The sequence below is a fragment of the Vulpes lagopus genome, chromosome 8, assembly GCF_018345385.1.
Source record: "Vulpes lagopus strain Blue_001 chromosome 8, ASM1834538v1, whole genome shotgun sequence".
NCBI classification, from domain to species: Eukaryota; Metazoa; Chordata; class Mammalia; order Carnivora; family Canidae; genus Vulpes; species Vulpes lagopus.
Window position 1 is genome coordinate 26,497,496 of NC_054831.1, and position 24,549 is coordinate 26,522,044.

The 24,549-nt window shown below is 36.8% G+C and overlaps 1 protein-coding gene and 1 pseudogene across 1 annotated transcript in view; both read left to right on the forward strand.

Moving 5' to 3' along the window:
• Positions 1-17,903, forward strand: part of HPGD (15-hydroxyprostaglandin dehydrogenase) — a 30,161-nt gene extending 12,258 nt beyond the window's left edge. The window contains exons 4-7 of the mRNA XM_041766616.1: positions 265-361; positions 11,857-11,933; positions 14,550-14,713; positions 15,644-17,903. Coding sequence (XP_041622550.1) covers positions 265-361; positions 11,857-11,933; positions 14,550-14,713; positions 15,644-15,782 — 477 coding nt within the window. The 3' untranslated portion in view covers positions 15,783-17,903. The remainder of the gene's footprint in view (positions 1-264; positions 362-11,856; positions 11,934-14,549; positions 14,714-15,643) is intronic.
• A 6,241-nt stretch (positions 17,904-24,144) lies between these two features.
• Positions 24,145-24,230, forward strand: LOC121498415 (annotated as a pseudogene).
• Positions 24,231-24,549: the final 319 nt, after the last annotated feature.

A 24,549-nucleotide genomic window follows, 5' to 3' on the forward strand; every position in this document is an offset into this window, starting at 1 on the left:
CTATGGTAATATGACTTTTTTCATAAAATCTCAGATTGGACAATGAAGTGAAGTTGCAGAGATGTGAGAAGCTCCTCAGCTGGAGCCAAACAAAAGAGAGTCCAGTCAAGACCAGCTTTAAAAAAAAGCAAGCAGCCACTTGAAAAATTTTTGGTGATAGTATTTGCAGAAATCTCCCTGGGTGTCGCCAATAGCCTTAAAACTTGGGACTATGATATATAAATAACGGCTGTGTTGCTTTTCCCATTTATGCCTCTGGATCAGGTTTCTGTTATCAGTGGGACCTACCTTGGCTTGGATTACATGAGTAAGCAAAATGGAGGAGAAGGTGGCATCATTATAAACATGTCATCTTTAGCAGGTAAGGACCATGATTACCTCATAATGACTTCCTATTGGTAATTTGGACCACAAAAGTAAATCTACATTGATAATAATTTCTATTGATAATTTGAGCCATAAAAGTAAATCTTCCAAGTATATTTATTATCAAATCAGGTTGGGAATTGAAAATGTGTTTGTTTGCTCTGTTTCTCCTGGCTCTATGGAATTTTCTGTTGCATAAGATCAGAAGTTTGAAGTATATGTTGATTCCTATTATTTTAAATGGTGACTTTTAAGCTCTCTTACTGTAGCACTAAATGATAATGCAAGTGAAAGCATCTTTGACAAAGTAAAGAGTACTAAAACATAGTTAAGGTGTCTCTACTTCCATGTGATTTTAGAAAGAATATATAATTTGAAATGTGGCATATATAGTAGTTGGGTTCTGTTGTAGGGGAGGCCAGACTTTACCTGGAGTTTCTTACGGTCTCTGGCTGGGCCTGAGAATTAAATTGACATAAGACAGGTTAATAGGAAAAAAGCTTATAGATTTTTCTGTGTACATGAAAGCCCCCACGGGAAAACCAAGACTCAAAAATGGCTAGGCCTAAGCGTTTATAAACAAGGTTGAACAAAGAGAGGTAATTGTGGGGAAGCAACTAAAATATATAGGGAGCCTAAAGGAAGATAAGAGTTATTTTAACAAGGTCTGTACAGATTTCCGTTGGCCTCAAACCCCCATCTCTGGTGATAAGGATGTTTCTTTCCTCCTGGTATAGGAAGGGCATATTTTTTACATGGAAGTTTTATCACCTGCTTTCAGGAGGAAAAGGAAAGGTCAGAGTGCCCTTCTTATACCTGCTGTTTTTCAAGTGCCTTTAGCTTAAAATAATCCTTATGCCAAAGTGACACATTTTGGGGTGACCTATCCTGCTACTCTTCAGTGCTAAATGGCTGTAATAAACAGAAACACGTAGTGGCTTAAATATAGTATAAGCTTATTTCTCATATATTATCAGCCCTGGGCAAGATATGTGTGGTTGGGAGCCTCTTCAATATGCAACCATTTGGAAAACCAGGTTGACAAAAGCTCTTTGACATGGATCATCCATAGTTTTGCTGGAGGTATTGGGGTGGGGTGAGGTAGGGGGACTCTTTTCTCTGTGACATTGAAATAAAGAGAACACTGAGGGGGTGAAGCTGCTTTTCTAAACACCCCCCACCCCAGCTCAGTAATGACAAACCTCACTTCTGTTCATGTTCTGGTATAGAATTTGATCTCATGGCTCTCATAATTACAAAAGACTCTGAGAATGTAGCTATGTACCTAAGGAAAGAATAGATTCATGTAGATGGCTAACCACCTTTGCCACAACTTGCACCCCAACCTATGTCCTATTCAGGACAGGATTTAATATTACCGGATACCATGTTACTCAATAGTAGCTATAAATTTTTGGCAGGAACTTTTGGAACAACTTAACCAAATGACTTGACTTCTAAAATTCTAGGGGGAAGAAAGATTCACCAATGGTTCTTCAGTAATTCAAATAAATGATGAGGTTTTAAAAGTCCGACCAGTATTGATAGCACGTCTAAACTATGCAGTTCCAAAAGTAGGGAGACCTCCTTACATTATCTGATTTCAGTTCGTGTGGTAATTTCAGAATAGGTGGTCTCCATCCCTCTCCCTGTGCCCCACCTACTAGCTCCAGTTGTACTTCAGAGGTCAGGTTTGGAGGTGCCTGGGACCACAACAGAGGTCTGATTCTCAGCATTGTTCTTTCCCCTTCCTCTGAGAATCATTGTCAGCTGGCCCTTAAGCCTCTGTAAACCTGCCATCAAGGGAGACTTAGAAATCTCCTTCTTTAGAAGTTCTCAAAAAACAGATTAGCATCTCAGCTTCTGTGTTGCTTAAAGACAAAATGACAACTCTATAAAGTTATTACAGGACTAATTCTATACATTTGGGAGGTAACTTGGTTATTCTGCCTAATGTCACGTCTACTTGTAAATTACATTTCCATTCTGAGGACATGGTAAAAGGTGAGAGCATGAGTAATACTTAGATATTTGGCCTAAGAGAGAACCACATTTTAGATTCTGGGAATCTGAAGCCCTAAAGTCAAATTGTCAAGGCTCTATCTGTGCTATTTTAAAATGAAATTATAAAGGAAAAATATGTAATTGATCGGAGAATTAACAGGAAGTATTTGATATTTTAATAAAAATGGAAATGTAGAGAAACCTGGGGTGGTGATCACAAGATAATCCCATGGACTGTGTCTTGAAGCAAAAGGGGGCTAGCAAGGCTTTTGGAGATGCTTGAACCCTGTCCAGGGAGCCCCTTGCCCTTCTGTCACTGGAGGCACTTCTTTCTTTCCAGACAGGAAGTCTGGAAGGCCTCAGGGTTTGGATCAATTTAGGGCTCTGTGGGAGACATTCTGTACCATAAGGCTTAAAAAAAAAAAAAAATAGGAGGCTTACTTGCCTCAGAGAATGAATAAAGAAATGCAGTGTAGTGTACTATGTTTCATCCAATAAAAATACTTAAATGTGTAATAATACTTAACATTCATTGAGCACTTACTGTTTACATGATACTATTTTAAACTCCACATACACATTACCTCATTTCATACAACAACCCCATGATGTAGATTCTATAATCTCCATTTCACAGAGAAGGAAATAAAGGTAGGAGAATTGAAGTATCTTGCACAAGCTTGCACGTCAAGGAACCAGTGAAGCTGGAATTCACATGCAAGCAGCCGGATTCAAGATCTCTTCTGTCTTATCCACTAGGTTGTCTAACTCTTCTGTCCTTGAGAGTGTCAGTTTGTCTCTCCATCCATGGCTACTTTAGCCTACCTGTGAGTAAAAGGAACTGAATTCCTAGAACTCGAATAAGCCAGTGAAACTTGCTAGTTATCTTCAGGCCTTCTGGGCACTGCTTTAATCTCAAGACCACATGACTAAACCTCAGGGGTATCTTAGGCTTTTGCCCCATTTGACACACATAGTAAAGCCCTGAAAACATCTGAGGAGCTTACCAAAGTCACAAGTCAAAACACGTCACTGAGAAGCGCAATTTAAGGATTACAATTAGACGTCCACTTTGCTTTCTTAGCTAAGAGCTTGCTTTATCACCCTCCCCTCCCCTGGGTATTTTTCCTCTTCTTAACCTGTTTTAGAGTCAACATCTGGAACCCTGTGTGGATCTTTCTCAAATCATGCAAATAAAAGAGTGAATAAATATAGATTCAGCGATAAGATCATTTTGGTTTTAAATTACCTTTCTGGCACTTGTGCAATTTAATGAATATCTTAGCATTCCATATTGCTTCTCCACCTCATATTCCTCCCAGCCAGCAGGGTAACTCTATTGATAATGGTTGCCTAGTTTAGCTATATCCATTCTGTTTAATTTGGTGCCTTCATCCTTATGTAGAGAGGTACATCCTCTCTATAATGCCCGACCTCCATACCTGGTACCTTTATACTGTTTCCCTTTTGTCCCTGGCCAATCTGGGCAGGCCCTACCTAACCCTTCCCATCCAGGGCTTTGTCACTAAGGTGCTTCCATTTCACAAAGAGTATTAAAATGTGGTAACTTGTATTCTAGCCTCTCACCTAGAGCTCTTCTTCTTCCCATAATAAGATTAGTTTGATAAACACTCAGGTTTTGTAATAGTAAAAGAAGGTCAGTGAGAACCTCTCTGGCTTCACACTTTCCTCAGAAATATTACCAGCAAGCTTATATCATTGAAAGTCATAGCATGTTGGGAGTGGCCACATGACCCAAAAAGTCTTTGAGGAATTATCAGGGTCAGAGTATTTTTTCCCCAGCTTCATTGAGGTATAAATGGCAAAGTTTAGGAAAGATATCTCTAATGCTTGCTTCCTCTGTGTTTTCCAAGTGTTTTCCAAACATTCTTTCCATGAGGTTTTTTTTCCTGTGTTCCCTCTTACTGCTCAGTCTGTTAAAGGAATGGCTGTGGCTACTGGTGAACTCCACCAGTCTTTGTTCACAATCTCTTACATGGATTCAGTGGAATCCTTCACTGTCAGTGAGGCCTGAAGTTGAAACACTGGTTTGGGCAGAGAAGTTAATGAGTAATGACCACTGACGCAGACCAAGTATCAAATGCAATTAATAAGTTTAACAAACAGGAGTCAAGTGGAGAGTGATTCCTCCATGTATTGAGGGAAGTTTTTGTGCTCCAGTGGGATGCTCCAAAGTTTTCCTCATCACTGTTGACCACCTAGACTCTTCTCTATGAGTTTTTGTCTATAAACATAATATATAAAGCTGCATTCATTTTGATACATTCATCCTTAACTATTAAAAAAAAAAAGTTGAGAGGAACAAAAGATGCGAGTGAAATCTGGTTTAATACAATTAATTAAATAGCTGTGCTCTGAGCATAAGACATCCCAGAAGAGTCAAGTGTGCTTCTCATATAGTTAGTTGCCTCAAACAGTGGGAAGGACAAAGTTGTTGTCACAGGAAAAGCAATCTGCCTGCCAGTCTTGCTTCCAACCTGCCTATATACTCAGCTGCTGAGATCTTCGTGTTCACTGGGGGCATTCTCTGTGCCTTTAGCAGAGTCACTCAGGGGCATTTTGTGAGAAATCCCACAAGAGTCTTCTTTACTGGGATTGAAAACAGTAAATAGGGGATCCCTGGGTGGCGCAGCGGTTTGGCGCCTGCCTTTGGCCCGGGGCGCGATCCTGGAGACCCGGGATCGAATCCCACATCAGGCTCCCGGTGCATGGAGCCTGCTTCTCCCTCTGCCTGTGTTTCTGCCTCTCTCTCTCTCTCTCTGTGACTATCATAAATTAAAAAAAAAAAGAATTTAAAAAAAAAAAACAGTAAATAAAAGAACTCACTTTCTGAAAACATTTAGTCTCAAGAAAACACTTGGAAAATCATGGTTTTTTTTTTTTTTTTTTTTTTTTTTTTTTTTAGCATATCTTGGATACCAATCCAGTATCATACTTACTTAACTGTAAGTTTCACCTAAACTAATATAATTATCTTGCCATTTGTGTTAAGGCGGATGTGCTTCAGTTACAACTTTAAGTAAAAATTCAACTTAATCTAACATATTTTGAGCATGTGCAGAAAAGAAAATGGGATATGAAAGTATCCTGAATGACTGAAAGTAAACAGACAGAATCTCTACCCAGAGAGCTGTGTATCTGTGTCTCTTATCAACATGTCAGAACCAAATAGTTAGCATGGCATAGACTTTTAAACACAAATGCAATACTGAATTGCAAGGCACTAGGACTCCTGTGTCCTGAAGAGCACTAGTTGGACTGATATGTCACAGCAGACCAGAGATTTCAGGTGAGTTAAAAGACTGATCACCTGTCAGCTCCAGGCCAAAAGTATAAAGGATCACTTGGTACCACTCTGCAAGTGTTCATGTTACAGAGAAGGGGACCTAACATACTTAGCAACTGCCAAGGCATTGTGATAAACTATTGGCTATATGAGTTGCCTAACAAGTTATCTAACATGCATAGAGATTACCTAGAGGTTTTGTTCAGATGTAAATTCTGACTCAGTAGATCTGAGATGGATACTGAAGTTCCGGTGCTGGTCCCTGGACCACACTTTGAGCAGCTAGCCTTTAGTTTTCATGGGAGGATTCATTGAGTTGGTCCTGAAATTCATCTCCATTTCCTCTGACCACAACACCAGAAATGACTGAACTTTTAAGATTGTTGGTGCAACATTAGAAGCAGCTTTCTAAGAATTAATAAAGTTAATTTTTGACAAACAAAATTACCTTCCTGGAAGTAGTTTTTGTTAATAGAAGATGGGGCTTTAGGAATCCTTATATGACTTCTTACATCATGTCATACTTTAAAACATGATTTGGGGGTACCTGGGTGTCTCAGCCAGTTAAGCATCCAACTCTTGATTTCAGCTCAGGTCGTGATCTCAGTCCCGAGATAGAGCCCCATGCAGGGCTCTGTGCTCACCAGGGAGTCTGCTTGAGAGTCTCTCAGTTTCCCTTCTGTCCTCCCCCTACTGGCTCGCTCATTCTCTCTCTCTAAAATCAATGAATCAATCAATCAGTCTTTAAAATTAATTAATTAGTTAATGAAACGTGACTTATTAATGGCAAACATGATACCGAAGGGAAAAACCAGCATCAGATAAGGTGTTCGTTATGTGGAAAATCACATAATGAGGAAGTGTCCCCATTACTTTACTCAGCTTTCTGCATGAACATAGATAAACAGATTGTCACCAGTTCTCCCTTTGCCCTTTATCTTAGAGAAGTTGATGGTTAAAAACAGAAAGACGAGTAGATGATTTCCTTTTTGATTATAAACAAAAGGTGAGGGGTTCAGATAACCACTTTTTGGCACAGCTGTTCAGCTACAGTTTATCATGCAAAGATTGGTATTCTTAGATTCTCCACTTATTTTCCTAAGTTGAATTTCTTTAGCACTTCTGTGTAATCTGTTTCACATGCGTTCTTTCCATTTAAAAGAAAACATGTTTGGGGATCCAGTATGATTGCCCTGTCCGAGCAGATTTCATTTTTTTGTACAAAATCTTTTTGAGTTTTTTACCTTCCACGAGTTGTAGAGATTCAAGCTATGTTGCAAATATGGGCAGAATGAATATTAAAGATCGAAGAACTAATGTGGAAATGGAAATTGTATTTTTCTAAATGACTTCCTTGTACTGTAATTGCATATGTAATTTTCAGGCATTTAAATTTTTCTTTGTAATTATCTCATCAGTCAGTGGCTATTTGGTGTTATTATCCTGAATGGTGGTAGAAAATATTTCTCTATTTTGTGGGTAGAATTTCTCCTTCTCTTAGATTTTTTCCTAAATCTATTGTTACAATAAACATAAACCTATAATTCATTAGATGTTAAATTTTGGAGAGAGCCACTTTGGGATTCTATAAATGAACTTGTACCATGCTGGGTCTAGAGTTTTAGAGAGGAAAATTTTAGAGAGTTTAGAGATAGAGAGTTTTAGAGATAAAAACTCTATTCTTAACTTTTAATGTAACGTATCCATTTTTAAGCACAAATAAAAAATTTCTCGCAATACTAAACAAAATGTCATTTCTTTAGAGATCGATGTCTCATTGCCACAATCCGTTGTTTTGTTGTTGTTCTTAAATTCTTTAACACGAATACCCTGTAAATATAGATATTAATTTGCAAGATGTTAAAAACCCGAATTCATTCCAGCAACTGGTCCTGTAGTCCTAATATTAGCAAAACTCCCTTCAAGTCAGTTGACAGGCACGGTTCAACCAGTGATGTTCTAGCCTCCCCCTGCACCAGGGGACCTCCCATTAGTCTGACACATTACAATAGACTATATTTTAAAGACTACTTCATTTCATCATACCTTATACTTGACAGGTACTAAACCTATGGACCTTAAATATAAGTATTCTATAAATCCTCTCGAACTAGGATTCACAGCAGCCCACAGCTTGCCAGGGTTCAGAAACCAAACCGAGTTAGGACACTGGCCCAGATTTGTGCCATTTTAGTTAAAATGTACAATTTCATAAAAAAGATATAATGTGGATAAATAAGTCTATAAGACTAGATTTGGGGATATTTCATCTTAAGGAAAAATGTTTCTATAAAATAATAACAGATAGTAGTGTTTATTATATTTCAGGCACTGCTTTAAGTATTTTATGTGAATTAGCTCATTGAAGGCTCAGCAACTACTGTGACTGCTCTAGTTCACAGAAGAAAAATACCTCGATAGGCAGTGCCTACTCCTTCAAAGGTCACATAGCTCACTGCAGTGGATTCAAAATTTGAACTCGGCTAGCCTCACCCCCAGAGTCCGTGCTATAGTCTCCCTTGACAAGTTTGATTAAAAGGATGTTTTAGAATGTTTAAATAGTTTAAGAAAGTGTTGATCACAAGATCTGTGCAATTGGTGGGGTGAAATGAAAGCCCAAGTAGAGTGTGTTGTGCAGCAAGTGGGAGGCAAGGAGAGTAAGACAATGAATAGAGTAATTCCCTTCAGTACTTTTTGTTGTCAAGAGATATGGAAGGGTAGCTGAAGGAAAATGTGAGACCCAAGGTGCTACCTTAAGACAAGTGATATTGAGACATGTTCATATTTCAAGGTGACCACTGTAGACTTCTTAGAATGCTATCTTTAATTTCCAGGACATGGTGCTTAACTTGTTTTTTTTTTTTTTTTTCCATACCTCCACTGGTTCTTTCTTCTTAGTCTCTTTTTTTTTTTTTTTTTTTTAATTTATGATAGTCACACACACACAGAGAGAGAGAGGCAGAGATACAGGCAGAGGGAGAAGCAGGCTCCATGCACCGGGAGCCCGATGTGGGATTCGATCCCGGGTCTCCAGGATCGCGCCCTGGGCCAAAGGCAGGCGCCAAACCGCTGCGCCACCCAGGGATCCCCTTCTTAGTCTCTTTTGTTTGGTCATCATCTTCTACCAGAGATGGCTGCCATGTATAGTTGTGCAAGTTGTAAACTGCAGGAATTTGAGGGAGGGGGCACAATTTATACTGCCATGTTAATGGTGTTTCCAGATTCATAACATACACACTCTGCACAATTCTGTGTACTAACCCTGATTCCCAGCCTCAGGATACATTTTTATTTCAAATATATAGGAACAATATATATTAATGTTGTGGGGCTAAGGTAAGTAATAGAACTACAGTTAACCAAAACTGAAGCTAATCCACAACAGCAGTAACATTATGTATGAAAAGAAAAGTGGGTCTTGAGATCCAGTGGAAAATGCTGGGTTTCTGAGATATTTCAGAATATAAACTCATTGTTAAAAAGAAAAACAAAAGCCTTAAGAAAAAGACTTTTTCTCCCCATTTAGCCTCCTTTTCACAATAGCAAACTGAGGTACAGATAGTAAATTTCTACCCAGACTCAGTCTGTAGAGAAACTGGGAGGAAAGCACTGCAGATCACTAACCCCTATCTGTTTGACTCATAAGAAACAACAGTTAAAATCTGTATGTATGGAAAGATAAAAAAAAATCTCTAGGTTAACTATGACTTGCTAAATAATTGACAAAAAGAATTCTCTTAATTTGTAATACCCTAAAAGTGGAAACAGTCCTGATATCTATCAACAGGTGAATGTATATGCAACTTATGGATATATTCTTACAGTGGAATACTATTTAGAAAAAAAGGGGGGGAATGAGTCATTGATACATATTACTACATAGATAAATCTCATAATAACTATCCCAAGTGAAAGAAATCAGACCAAAAGAGTTTACAATATATGATTACATTTGTATAAACTTCTAGAAAAGGCAAACTGCAGTGACACAAAGCAGATCAGTGGTTGCCTACAGGGAGAGGAGAGGCAGAAGGAAAGGATGACAAAGGGGCAAGAGGAGACTTTGAGATGATGGATGTGTTCATTATCTTGATTGTGGTCATGGTTTCGTGGGTATATACATATGTCAGAACTTACCAAACTGTATTCTTTAAATATATATAGTTTATTGTGTGTCCATTATACCTCAATAAAGCTGTAAAAAAATAAGAAAGGACACAATTTCTGAATGTCTGATACTGATTTATACAGCCTTTGATCTAATGTCAGAAAGTGAAAGCAATGCACAAGTAAACATTCTGCAGGATAGCAGTGAAAATGTCATTATAATGTCAAAAGATTCATAAAACCAAGTGCCACTTTAAAAATGCAAACAAATTTTTCACATTCTGGTCACATTTACAGTTGTTCCTGTAGAGGAGAGTATATGTTTTGTGCTTGCTTCTTAAATGGAACCAACCTAACACCATTTGATTTATTTCACTTCTGTGACACTTTGAACCAGCTGGGGTTCAGAAGTTCAGAGCCTTCATACAAGTAACAAAAATTCATTCCAAATTCATCTTCAACAACATTTATGAACAGTGTCCTTGTGCTTTTTGTTTCTGTGGCTGTGTCAGCTTATCTCTGATTGAGGTTCATTCTGCATTTCCTGCAGTCAGTGAACACTATTCTCCAACCAACTGCCTTTGTCTCATAAACATTTAAGGAGAGACAAAGCAACAACTAGCTTAGAAGAACAAGCAGCAGCGATGCCTGGCTCCACCTCCTTATTTGCTTTATCCCAAACCCCTACCACACCTGTGTACCCTGTGTAGGCATCATGAATTCCTGCTGGCTGACAGCGATGAACTCAATTAACTTACACATTTTACTTAACCTAAGAGAAAACAACAAAGCAATAACAAGAAGAGAGCCACAGTACTTTGAGATCACTGGGTGGACACACTATGCGTGATCTACCATCCTCAGGGATTTAAACTGCTCTTGAGCAAACATACTTTATAAATTGAGACCTGGCAGGCACCCAGGGAGTGGTTAAGGTCTGCATTTATTGTTGAACTTTGGCACAACACGCTCAACTGATTGGTGGTGCTCTGGGACTAGTTAGCTGGGTGGAGATGAACGTGTCTCAGCAGAATAATTTAGTATTATTAGCATGACATTTGATATTAATAACATTATAGCAATCAGAGATCACTGTTTCTTGACTCAGAAATCACAAATTTAAAAAATGTTAAAATGAGTTAATGGAGGAAATTTGTTAAAAACTGAAATATACAAATGGCTCTAGTTTAAGGTATCACTGTTGATTAGAGAATTGACAATTATGAGAAATAAACTTGAGAGTAACAGTTCAGCGAAAGGTTTTTCCTGTTGTTTCTTTTGGGGGTTTGGGCTAGGAGGTAGGGGAGAAAACATGCTATATGTGCTACAATACTACTATTTTTGCAGGCCATGAATTCAATTGTACATTCAAATAGATACTATTGTATATATGTGGAAAATTAAACCAATTCTAAAATTGTTTGAATTCTGTTAGAGTACTTAATTATGAAATGAAATAAAATAGGATCATACATTTTTATTTCTGGTCTTTACATTTTTGAATTTCTAGTTTTCTTTAAGTCATGGGCAAGAAGATCTAGGCATCTACTACAGATCAAAATCAAATGACGTTTTCTTGGATGCTTTAAAGGGATCATTCAGTATGATTGCTGATGGGGAAATGCACACTAATTTAAAATTTATAGCAAAGTCAAATAATCTCCAAATCTCGTTTAAGAAATTTACACTTCAGCCATTTGGAAGCCTTACAAAATGTAGAATATACACTTTTAAAAATCCAAACAAAAACTGAAAATTGATGGTAACATTGGATTTAAAGGTGATTCTCTTTATGTTCCAGATTACATTTACTTTTCTTGCCAGAAGGTCAGGGAGACAGAAGGACTTACATATCACTCTTGACTTCATTTCTAGGCTGTAACTTATATACTGGTCAATTCTGGCCAGTATAGTAGAGATCACAGAAGGAAAATTGTCCAGTAATTATTTTAGTGTGTTTTGTAGAATACGCTTCTAATAGAACAGGCACAAATTATTCAATTGCATAGCAATTATTGGATTTTGTCTGCTTATTTTCTTAGTGAAATTGTTTAAATTTTTGTTTGTTTCAGGGCTCATGCCTGTGGCACAACAGCCTGTGTATTGTGCTTCAAAGCATGGCATAATTGGATTCACACGCTCAGCAGCGGTGAGATCACAACCACATCCCTTTTTTTTTTCCTTCTATCTATATATGAAACATGAGTTCTATAACATAGAGGGGAATAAATTCAGAAATCAGCACCTCTGGATTAAGAGAGAAAAATAAATAATCCTCTAATCTTTATTATAAAAGATGGTTTTCAGATCACATCAAGGAACAAATGAAGAAGAGATCTTTTAAAAATGATGTTGGTTCCTAAACACAGATGTGTGTTGAAAAATATCCTAAGGGGCAGCCTGGGTGGCTTAGTGGTTTAGTGGTGCCTTCAGCCCAGGGCCTGATCCTGGAGACCCGGCATCAAGTCCCATGTCGGGCTCCCTGCATGGAGCCTGCTTCGCCCTCTGCCTGTCTCTCTCTCTCTCTCTCTCTCTCTCTCTCTCTCTGTGTGTGTTTCATGAATAAATAAATAAAATCTTTAGAAAAGAAAAATATCCTAAGGGGGGAAAATGGGAAGATACTACCTATATTTTATAATTGGCTCCAAATTTAAAAATTATTAACTTTAGGCCTCCTTAAGTAGAATATGTAGTGTGCTCTAGATATTACTTATCACTGGAGATAGGAAAAAAAGGAGAGCACAGAGGGACGGGGCAGGAATTTACTGGAGAGAGTAGTCAAGGATGACGCCTCCATGGGGCCTAGGGTGAGAAGTGTACAGAGTGAAAAATATTTTGGGCCTAATTGACTGCATGCACTGATGGCATGACATGAAAGTGCTTGTCTTTTCATAATAACTGAGAAGAGGCAGTTTGAATGGAACCTGAAGAGCAAGGGGAAAGTAAGAAGCAGGGGCCAGACAAAAACCCCAGCTTATTAATCACAGTGATGAGCTGAGATTACTTTTTTTTTAATTTTATTTATTTATTCATGAGAGACACACAGAGAGAAACAAGACACAGGCAGAGGGAGAAGCAGGCTCCCTGTAGGGAGCCTGATTCAGGACTTGATCCCAGGACCCCAGAATCACGACCTTAGCCGAAGGCAGACACTCAACCACTTAGCCATCCGGGTGCCCCGTGAGATGAGATTTATTCTAACTGCAGCCATCATGAGTGGGTCATTTATGCCAAGGAATGACAAGATCAGATTTCCATTTTCAGAAGACCATTCTGGCTACTGTTTAGAGACTGTATTAGAACAAACGTAGAAGAAGATACAATAGTTGGGGGAATCTCTGCAATGATTGGTCTAAGTAAGGCATAAGGCAAAGAGAGGGACCAGACAGAGACAGAGAGGGAAGAGATGGGGGTAGAGAAAGTAAATGTCTGAATGGTAGATATTCAGTCAAAAGAAAGATAAGCAGCTCTCATGCTTACAATTCAAATTGATTTGGAAATTTTTATTTATTTTGTGGAGACTTGATCGTTAATTCAACTTTTAATGAACACATAAATCTATTACAAAAGAAGGTAAATCTTAAGTACCAGAAATTTCCTATTTACAATGACAAGAGTGAAAATCTGTACAGTCAATTTTCCCTATTTGTGGTAGGTAGTTCTATAAACTCACTTGCAAACACTGCATTAGAGAATACTGAACTGTTGCTCCTTGGGGAGAAACAGAGTTTAGTTCCTTTGAGCCTCTGGTCACAGCATTTTGACCAATCAATCCATACATAGCCTGGTCATATGTATCTTTCTGTGTAAAGACATCTTATATAATGTGTACTGTGTCCAATATGTACTGTATTAACATGACCAACAGCATTTATACCTCATGACAGCTTGAAATTTATCTAACACCTGAATTTTCTCTGTAAGGCACATCACAGCCTTCTCACACTTAAAAGGAACATTGGACAGCACTTTACCATCATGGTTGGGAGGCATTTTAAATAGCAAAGTCATCAACAAATGGCACAAAAATAGGAAAAACATAGACTAAATGTATCACAAAGAGGATATTTGTTTATGGCATAAGAGCTGAAACAAAAGCATTTTTTTTATTTTAGCTGGAACATTTGCTCTGTGTCCAAAATTGACCCCAAAAGCTCCATGACTGTTGATTTTGATGGTTACAAATAAACTTTCACAAGTAAGTGGGGTCCAAAAATAATTAACTACATTTTGTCTTAAAAATAATTCAAGTAAAATCAATAGTTTGAAAGTTAAGCCAAAGAATGTTAGTTTGAAATACTTAAATTGCCTTCCACGTAGTACATATTATCAAGAGTATCTATAGCATCAATCAGAGTCTCTAACTTTCCACCAACAGTATTTTTTAAAGAAATAATTTTTTTTGTTATGCAATCCTAATCTTTGAAACCAAACTTGAGATATTAATTCTGAGCCTCGGTTTTTTGCATTTAGGTTCCTGCAGAGCTCAATAGATAAGAGCAGCTTAGATAATCAAGTATTTTCAGGAGCTTCCCAGTAATACTGATTTTGAAAGAATGAATTAGCTGAGGCTTTCAGGTATTAATTTAACACTTTAAGTATGTGATCTTTTACTTTCTGCTACCAGTCAACCTTAACACTGTCATTGTTAGATAGCTAGTATTTTTCACATCATGGTCTTTGGAATGGCTTTATTATCAGTGTGTCCCATGGTATATATTTACAAAGCAACTGAAGCCTGTAACCTTCTACTTCTCATCCGCAGATGGCAGCGAATCTCATGAACAGTGGTGTTAGACTGAATGCCATTTGCCCAGGCTTTGTTAATACACCCATCCTTGAATCCATTGAGAAAGAAGAAAACATGGGACAATACATAGAATATAAGGATCATATCAAGGATATGATGAAGTTCTATGGAATTTTGGAGTAAGTAAAACTATACCTATCTTCCTTTATATGATGGAACAAAGTATTGTCTAGACATAAACAATAAAAAGGGAAAAAATAACCCTTTAAATTTGAGAAACTAATTTGGCAAACTCTCTAAAAAAATTTTTTTCTGGATTTCCAAACAGAATGTGTTTACACATTATGAATTTCGAGATACAGATCATAATGCCTTCAGTCATAATCGGATTTTTTTTAATGTTCATGTTTAGTTGCCTTTGGAAGTAATGATATCTTATTTGACTGAATTCCAAGCAATATTCACATTTACCTTTTGTGAAATTTCATATGGTCCCCTAGTTTCAACCGTTTTATAAGAAACAGTTGACAGACACACATGTTTGATGGACAGTGTCTGAATTCAAGCAGTTGGTTTCATAGCACAGAGTCATAACTGTCATGTCGAAGGACTCAGACCACCTGGGATCAAATCCCGCCTCTACCATTTATCTGTCAACCTCTGGGTACTTCAGTTTTCTCTCATGTAAAATAGAAAGTCCGAGAATGCATTGATTCATGAAAGGTTCTTAAACCAGCAACAGATAAATACGAGACATTCTTATCAGTAATTCTTCACATATCTACTTTAATACCATTTTTATCTGATAAGTCTAAGATCTACTTTAGGATAACATGAGAAGATAATCATTTTCTCAATGTAAACAATAAATATAAATTCATAAATTCTTCCTGTCAGAATGACAGAGATTAGGCATGGAAATCTACCACTCAATTTATCATATAATTTAGTTGATATCTAACTGACTAAAATATGGAGGTAGCAATAGCTTCATGATAGATATTTCCCTATTACATGCTAAAGGTAGTAGATTTTTCAAAAGCAATTCAGAATGTAGTGATAGTTATGACTCATATTTAGTTTAAAAACAATGTTCCCTTTATTTTTAGCCCATCAATGATTGCCAGTGGGTTAATAACACTCATTGAAGATGATGCTTTGAATGGCGCTATTATGAAGATCACAACTTCTAAGGGAATTCATTTTCAAGACTACGAAACAACTCCATTTCATGCAAAAACTCAGTGAACATCTTCTATATCGGCCGTAACTGAAAACAAGAACAAATGACTTCCATTAGACCATTTCTTCATCGGATATAGCTTTTTAAATGAAATGTTATTGTCTGAAGCTTTCTTTCATGCGTTTGAGATTAACTTTATCTCTAAATGATTAGTTAGGTATTTGGATGAAAAAAATCAGGAACTCTCAAAGATAGGATATGAACCAAAGTTAACTTTTGATTTTTATATAAGTCTAAGTAATGATTAAAACAAAGGATATTCGAGGAATATTCTGCCTTTCAGAAAATGTATTTAAATTTGTGGTACATGAATATTAATGTTTTTCAGAATATCATTTTAAAGGAGATACTTGAAATGTTATTTAAGTCAAACCAGATGTAAAAATCTCATTTTGTTTTTATGTTCTCACTAGTAAAAAAGAGAAGCTACCTGCAACGGCAAATTTTTAGTAACAATAACTTTTACTTATATACCACTTTTCAGCTGAACATTTCAGCTCTTTAAAGATGTGACATACTTAGGGGCCAGTAGTTAGGAAATAAAGTACAGTATGACTATATCCCAAATGAAAAATCTGATATATGGGAAAATGACAAAGTAATTGGCTGAGATATTGATCCAAGTTCAGCCTCCCATCTAGGGAAACCATTTCTTTCCTATTTGCTTATTTTAAGAAATTTAATTTTCTCCAGCAAGCTCAGGAATGACATTTTTAACACTTATAGCAAAAGTAATAGTTAGTGCTTCTACAATATTATATTTAAGATTGCCTCATTTAGAAAAAAAATAGAAATGTAATATTTTTCAGGTTATTTCATTTATACCCATTTCCACAGTGCCTACTTTTTAATAAAACTCTTCTTTCATTTTAATCTCCAGAACTTATTTAGTGTTCTATGTATAGCTTTCGAGGAGAAGAAACCAATTTTGTCACAGCCTTGATCGTTAATATTTTTTTGTACTCAAAGTCACAATAACAAGAGATAAAGGTAGCTGTGATATTTTTGCTATTTTCCCTGTCAAGTATTTTAACATATGATCAGTAAATGCAACTGCTTTGGGTATCATTATTTGCAAGCAATAATTAATGCCAGTAATAGTGAAAGCACAAGATTTCCAAATCAACCATTTTCTTAGGGAATACTATATATGTGATTCACTCTGCCTGCTAAGTTCAGAGCTCCCAGCTTGGAGCAAATTCCGTCCATGTGAGAGATGGATGGGGGTTTTCTAGAGACACTGGAGTGTTGTCATGTCTTGCTCTGTTTTAATTCTACCATAGAGAATATTGCCTTCACTTTTAAAGAGTAATTTTAATATGAATAACTCTTGTCCAGAGTTTCACATAATACACTTGAAAAAACAACCAGAAATGAAAATCCAGGACTGTCTGATAGAGAAAAGTGGGAATAATGCACAAACTTGTTCACACATTGTGGCAGTAACTAGTCAGTGAATAATAATACAGGCATGGGGAGTATTACTTCCTTATTTTCCTATTGTAATGTTCCACTAGAGCTAAAACTTTTCATTTATGGATAATTTTTTGTACTGGCAGTCGTCAATATACTTTGTGTATTGAGTTGAATGTTTTTCAAATCAGTGAACTCTGCAGACATTTAAAATCAGATACTGAGTAGAACTGAAAAAAATGAGGTATGTTGGAAAAGTTCATTTTATATTAAAATGTATCTGCTATAAATAGCTTTAAATATACCTGTATAATGTTATATGATATCTCTGTATACTGGTTGGGGAAAAATAACATTAAATTTGGGGGAATGGAAAGCCTTAGTTTCTTTAATTGTATTTTTTCAGTGAAAATCCTAATGTAAATAATATGCATTTTTTTAAATGTACATTTCTTAATAAATGGGTTCCCAGAACAGCAAAGCTAAAATTATGTGGACACTGAAAAAAGAGTAAGACTTGATAATGGCATTGAATGTCCATCAAACTTAATTTTCATATCAAAATAATTTTAGTTGCTTGTTGTGCCACTTAAAATATAAATGATTATGTGATGATTTCTGTCTAGTTTTTTTTTCTCTCTGTTCATAAATTTAGGATGCTGAAGAAGTCTGAAAATGTAAATTTTTAAATAAAGTTCAAGTCATTTCACATACTAAGTATCATTCAAAGGGTAGCTTCTTTCTTACATTTGAATTTCGAAAGGCAAAAATCCTCATGCACAGGAGAAGGTGACTGGCTTCAGTGCAGGGTGGCAAGTGCTGGCACCAGTCTTCCAGCCCTTTCCCCTTGTTCGCTTCCCTCCTATAGGGCAGCTCTGTCCATATGGTGGCTTCAGGGCTGACAGCCTGATTTTCACCAGCTTTCAGTCTGACAAAGAAGAACTTGTTTCTGACAGCAGAGCTCCTTGGCCTTGCTTCAGTTACGTACTGAGTCCTGAGATAGTCCTTCAGGTCAGAGAGGTGATCATGTGGCTTGACCAGAACCAGATGACATGTCTCCCCCAGAGACAGAGAAGAAAGAGCAGTGGAGGGCAGGAGAGGTGGGCGGGAGATTGACCTGAACCCTCTGGATTAAGACAGGGAGAGGAATACTTTCAAGAGGAAAATTATGCTGCCATTCCCAGAAAGTGGGCGAACATGCCAAGCTAAGAAAACAATAGTCATTATAGAGGAAGATGGAGTGAGCAAGGATTAGTTTTGTCTTAATCTCTTGGATAAATTTTCAAAGACTTTTATGATTCCTATAACATACCTAGAACCTTGTTTTTAACAATCCATGTACCACATTGGATAGGATATGATGAAAGAGGAGAAAGTGAATAGAAAATAGAGCAGTTACCTCTTGCATATGTAATTGTACTCTTTCTCAATCTATGACCTTTATTATTGTGAATCACAGTATGGTTCAAAAAGGTTCAGGGGCACCTGGGTGGCTCAGTGGTTGAGCATCTGCCTTTAGCTCAGGTCGTGATCCTGGGTCCTGGGATCAAGTCCCACATCAGGCTCCCTATGGGGAACCTGTTTCTCCCTTTGCCTATATCTCTGCCTCTATCTCTGTGTCTCTCATGAATAAATAAATAAAATCTTTATTAAAAAGATTCAAAAGCTATTTATTTTAATATTGACTGCAATTATTGCCTCTAGAGTTTATTTTTGAATTTCTGACTATGCTACCATTTTAATCTTATGGCTCCATTTAAATGTTTTAGCACCCTTCTAATTCCTCTTACTAAAATTTCATCAACAATGTATGGTTACACTACATTTTAACAGAATTTTTTTTTTTTTTGAGAGGAAGAGAGAGAGAGAGCACAAGCAGGGAGAGGGGCAAAGGGAGAGGAAGAGGGAGAAGTAGACTCTCCAGTGAGCACAATGCAGGGCTCCATCCCAGGACCCTGAGATCATGACCTGGGTTGAAATCAGATACTCCACCAACTGAGCCACCCAGGTGCCCCTTGAAGATAATTCTTTAAGTTGAACTTTAAACCATTAAAATATCTTTTTTGCTCTTAGTTTTTAGGTAACATCTCACACATAAACTCTCCCACTCAACAAATAATTCACAAACAGTTATTTTGTTGGTAAATTTATATTTGCATGTTTCAATACATTGTATTCTATGTAGATGTTAGTGCAGACATACACTGGTTAAGGTCTGGTCTGGCAAAAAGCCTTCTAGGAATGCTAGAATCTAATATAGAGAAATAGTTACAGAGGTTACTGGAAGAACTGAAGAACCCTAGAGAAAGGATGGGATGAAAAAGTAACCAGAAGGAAAGTACTACTCCAGGGTAGGAGTGGGCAGCCACTGACAGACATGCCACCTTAAGAGAAGGGAGAAGGAGGAAATGACCTTGAAATCTCCCATCTGCCTGCCCTTCACTATTCTGTTTTCAAACCAGGAAAATATTGTTTGCAGGATCTGCCCCTTGTGACAGGGCTGAGCAGTATAATAGAAGGGAATGGATTTGAAAATAAACAGTCTAGTGACAGGCACAACATACATTTGATATTTACCGTGCTGCAGTCATAGATTTGAGCTTGCTACTTAGCACCCACTAAAGGTTATATTTAAGAGTCATGAATAAAGATAACACTCTGACTCCATAAAAATAAAATGGTGCAGTGGCCTGAGGATCTATTTGCACAATAGCTAATGACCCTGCAGACATCTTGCAGATAAGTAGCAGCCTATGCACTTGGGCATAGAGATGTACAGATTTACTAATAATTCCTGTCACTCATCCTTAAGATCATTTGTCTTATTTGTTTTATGCTGTGACTAGTTATGTAAATATAAGAAATACTACTTCAAAAATGAAGAAAGCAATACTGTCTCACCATCATCGTATAGATGCTAAATAAGGATTCAATGACACTAAAATAGGCTGATCATCATATTAAATCCTATCAGATTTTTGGGCTCAACCTGATGACTTTAAATTGTAAAAGAATGAAGTGATAAATTCTCAGATTTAGGTTGCCCTAAAGCAATTGCATGCTAATCAGACACCATTATCTAAAGTCTAAATGTATAAATTTAAACAGATTTTTATTTATCCACTCTTAAATTCATATATATGTGTGTATATACATAGATTATATATTCATAAAGAGATAGATGATATAGATAAATAGGCAATACAGATGTGATGGAAGAACTAGATCTGTGGCTTTCAAATGTTTCACTCTTATGATCACAAAGGAATTTTTAAAACTATGTATACTTTGTAATCATTGAGTAAGAGAGTAGCAAAGGATTCAGATAAACCTCGAAATTCATGGCTTAACATAATTAAACTTTTTCTTTGCTCATAAAGGAACCCAATGCTGTTATTCAGAGAGCAGCTTTACAGAAGTGGTTCTGGATCCTTCTGCCTTGTAGCTCCACTGTCTAGGGCTTTGGGGTCATTCACCTTCAGCCAGTAGACTGGAGAAGTGGAAAAGACATATCCGCTTCTTAAACAATCTCAGCCTGCAAGTAATATAAATTATTTTTACTCATAGCCTATTGGTGAAACTAGTTCCATGACCCTATCCAAATGTAAGCAATGCTAGGAAGTATAGAACCTATAGACAAGCTTCCCAAAAACAACTCTCCACAATAGAAAAGAAGCATGCATTTTTCATGAGCAAACACATCTTTTGTGGTTTTGCCACATGTAGTATCTCTCTATAAACCCCTCATTCCTCACAATGAAAACACACACTCCCACTCAAGAGAAACATCCTAAAATCCCACACAGTTACTGCATGCAACTCAAATCCAGATCCCCAGTATCTACACCGTCCTCTCCATTAGGACATATGGCTTCTTGGGATCCCTGGGTGGCGCAGAGGTTTGGCCCCTGCCTTTGGCCCAGGGCATGATCTTGGAGACCCGGAATCGAATCCCACGTCGGGATCCCTGCATGGAGCCTGCTTCTCCCTCTGCCTGTGTCTCTGCCTCTCTCTCTCTCTCTTTCTCTCTCTCTCTCAGTCTCTCTCTCTCTCTCTCTGTGACTATCATAAATAAATAAAATCTTAAAAAAAAAAAAAGGACATGTGGCTTCTCATGATCGAGTGACCTGTGAACTCAAAAGACAATTTATCTAACCTGTGCACACACACACTGTATAATGATGACTAGAGGAAGAAAACCAACAATAAAATCTCTTACTTGGAAAAGAGAAGAGGAGGATCACTGGTCAACAGTGATAACAATTCTACAAGTAAGCATTGTGAGGTCTCTGTCCTGGAAGTGAGGAATTTCCTTGTCCACACTCTGAGTAGACTCTGGGCCTCTGAATGATGGTGTAGCTGCAATATAGAAGGAGCTTGAATCCTCAAATAACCCTCTTGGAATGCTTCCCACTCTACACTTACATTGAATTCTTGTGTCTGAGAGAAATAAATTCTATTTTGTTAAGTTCCTGCAATTTGGGGATTTCTCTCTGACAGCACTGAACATTATCTTAGCTAATGCAGTTGGTACAGAAGTGGAATGATGCCAAACAACCAAACCCAACATATGTAGCATAGTCTTAGTACATGAATAGCAGGTGGTGAGGCTAGAAAAATGGAGAACCATGTTAAGCAAAAATAAATATATTTTTGGTAATTGATAATTATATTGCTTCTGTATCTACTGAGGCTGATTCCTAAATGAAGAGGTTGGAAGACAGAATGCATTGGTGTGTTTTGGTATTTTCCAGTTATGTTTGCAAGGTACAGAACCCAGAGACGAGCTCAGGTTAGAGTTCACCTAGCCTGAGCTAGGATAAAAATGGGAAAAAAAAAAAAAAGGAGAAGAGAGAATCCAGAAATTTGAAGCCTTTGGGGTTAGAAAGTTTAACTGGCTTTAAACTCCAGATAACAAAAGGTAAGACTAAGAAACGTTTTCTCTATTAAAAATGCATTAAAATGCATTCAAGTATAGGTCTGTCCTTGATGTTTATAGCAGCATTATTTATAATAGCCCAATTGTGGAAACAGCCCAAGTGTCCATAGACTAATAAGTGGATAAAGAAGATGTGGTATATATACACAATGGAATATTACTCAACCATAAAAAGAATGAAATATTGCCATTTGCAACTACACTGATGGAACTAGAAAGTATAATGCTGAGCAAAATAGTCCAGTCAGAGAAAGACATACCACATTATTTCACTCATATGTCAAATTTAAGAAACAAAACAAATGAACAACGAGAAAAAAAGAGAGAGAGGGGCAAACCAAGAAACAGACTCTTAACTAGAGAGAACAAAATGATGAGTACCAGAGGGGAGGTGGGTGAGGGGATGGACGGAATAGGTGATGGGGATTAAGAAGGGCACTTGTGATGAGCACTGGGTACTGTGTGTAACTATTGAATCACTATATTGTACACCTGAAACCAATACATTCTAAGTTAACTAACTGCAATTAAAATAAAACTTAAAAATAAAGTAGAAGTCTGTCACAAATTGCAAGTGTAGAGTTCCATCCAAGCCTGCTTATTTCAACATAGCTGCCATTATGTTGAAAGAAGAGAAGAATGGGGGTGCAAGGAAACATGTCAGGCTGAGAATTACGACCTCTCTGACAATGAAAGATATTTGAGATTTTTTCAGTCAAACCAAATTGACTAGAGTAAATAGATTAAAAGTCTACTAATTTTTTTAGAGAATTGCTCAGCTAAATAAATTATAAACCTGACTGAAAAAGCCTTTAAGTGTTTGAGACTTAAAATAAACTTTGGGTTTTAACACTTGGATTAACAAGACAGAATGTATAAAAATGATACAACTTCCCAGAAGGTTTGGTACCATCAATCCTCCCTACCCCAAAATGGACAATAATAGGCCAAGAAGAAAGATTCTGCCTGAATGGCTTCACTGGTTAATTCTCCCAAATATTTGAGGAAGAAGCAATTCCAACTTTATATCCATTCTCCCAGAGTACAAAAAAAGAGGCCAATTCCCAACTTATAACCTTGATTTCAAAACCTACCATAGATATTTTATATAAAAAATAAATAAATCACACTTTCCCCATAATGAACATAAGTATAAAAATCCTAAAACTTAACACACACAAAATTCTTTCACATCAAAAAAATAACAGAAAATAAATTGGGTTATTATAGTATTTGAATACGGTCCAACTTTCAAATATATTCATGGAAAATGATATTAACAAAATAAAAAGGGAAATCATATGATTATCTTATTATATACATAAAAATAGTTGATGAAATCCAACATATATTCTTAATTATGATGGTAAATAAGTATAAAAAACTAATAATAGAAAAGTGATTTCTTAGTTTCATGAAAAGTATCCACCAAAAAAGCACAAAATAACAGCATGGAAATGTTTGGAAGTCTTTCCTCTGTAATTATGAACAAATCAGGAATGTTCACTATCTCAACCTTTATTTGAATTTAAGTGATCTATCCAGTACAATTAGGCAATGAAAAGGCAATATAGAAATTGGAAATGAAAAAATAAAACCATCATTATTTTCTGTGTATGTGACTATAAATGCACAAAAGTCTAAGAAACTTAAATTATTAGAATTAATGATTTATCAAGCATGTCAACTATAAAAAAGTGGCCACAATTCTTTGCAGTTTATTTCAACAATAGCTGGAGTCTGTTTCTATACCACAATCCAGGTTGGCCTTGTGACCTCCTTCGTCAAAACAATGCAGGAGAGTCAATATTGTCTGATGTCTGATAGAGGTTTTTGCTTGCTTCTATTTTTGTGCATGGAATCCTGCCTCCTCATGAATAAGCCTGATGTCAACCTATTGATGGGTGATAGACCAAATGGAGGAGAACCAAAACAGTCTAATGGGCCAGTTCTCAGCCACTCCAGTAGGCAGCAGCAGATACATGAATCAGCCACATTAGAGATTAGCCAACCCTAAGACTATACTTTCAGGGATCATTTCTATAGTTTGTTACTAGAGATTAGCCAACCCTAATTTATGCAGAAGAACCACTCAGCTGAGCCCAACCCAAATTGGCAACCCATAGAATTGTAAGAAAAATAAATTGTTATTGTAATCCACTAATGTATGGTTCTTTGTTATGTGGCAAATGCTAACTGGTATAAGAAGGTTCTGAAAACAAAGATGGTATAGAAAAATATGTGAAAATCTAAAAACCCAGCATTTAAAATACAGTACGCTCCATAACATAAAAATTACCAAATAACCTCTAGCCTTGATGGGCTTCAAGGAAGAAGGAAAAGAAGTAAGGAAGAGAGGAAGAGAGGGAGAGACAAAGAAAGAGAAAAAGGGGAAGGAGGGAGAAGAGAAAGAAAAAAGA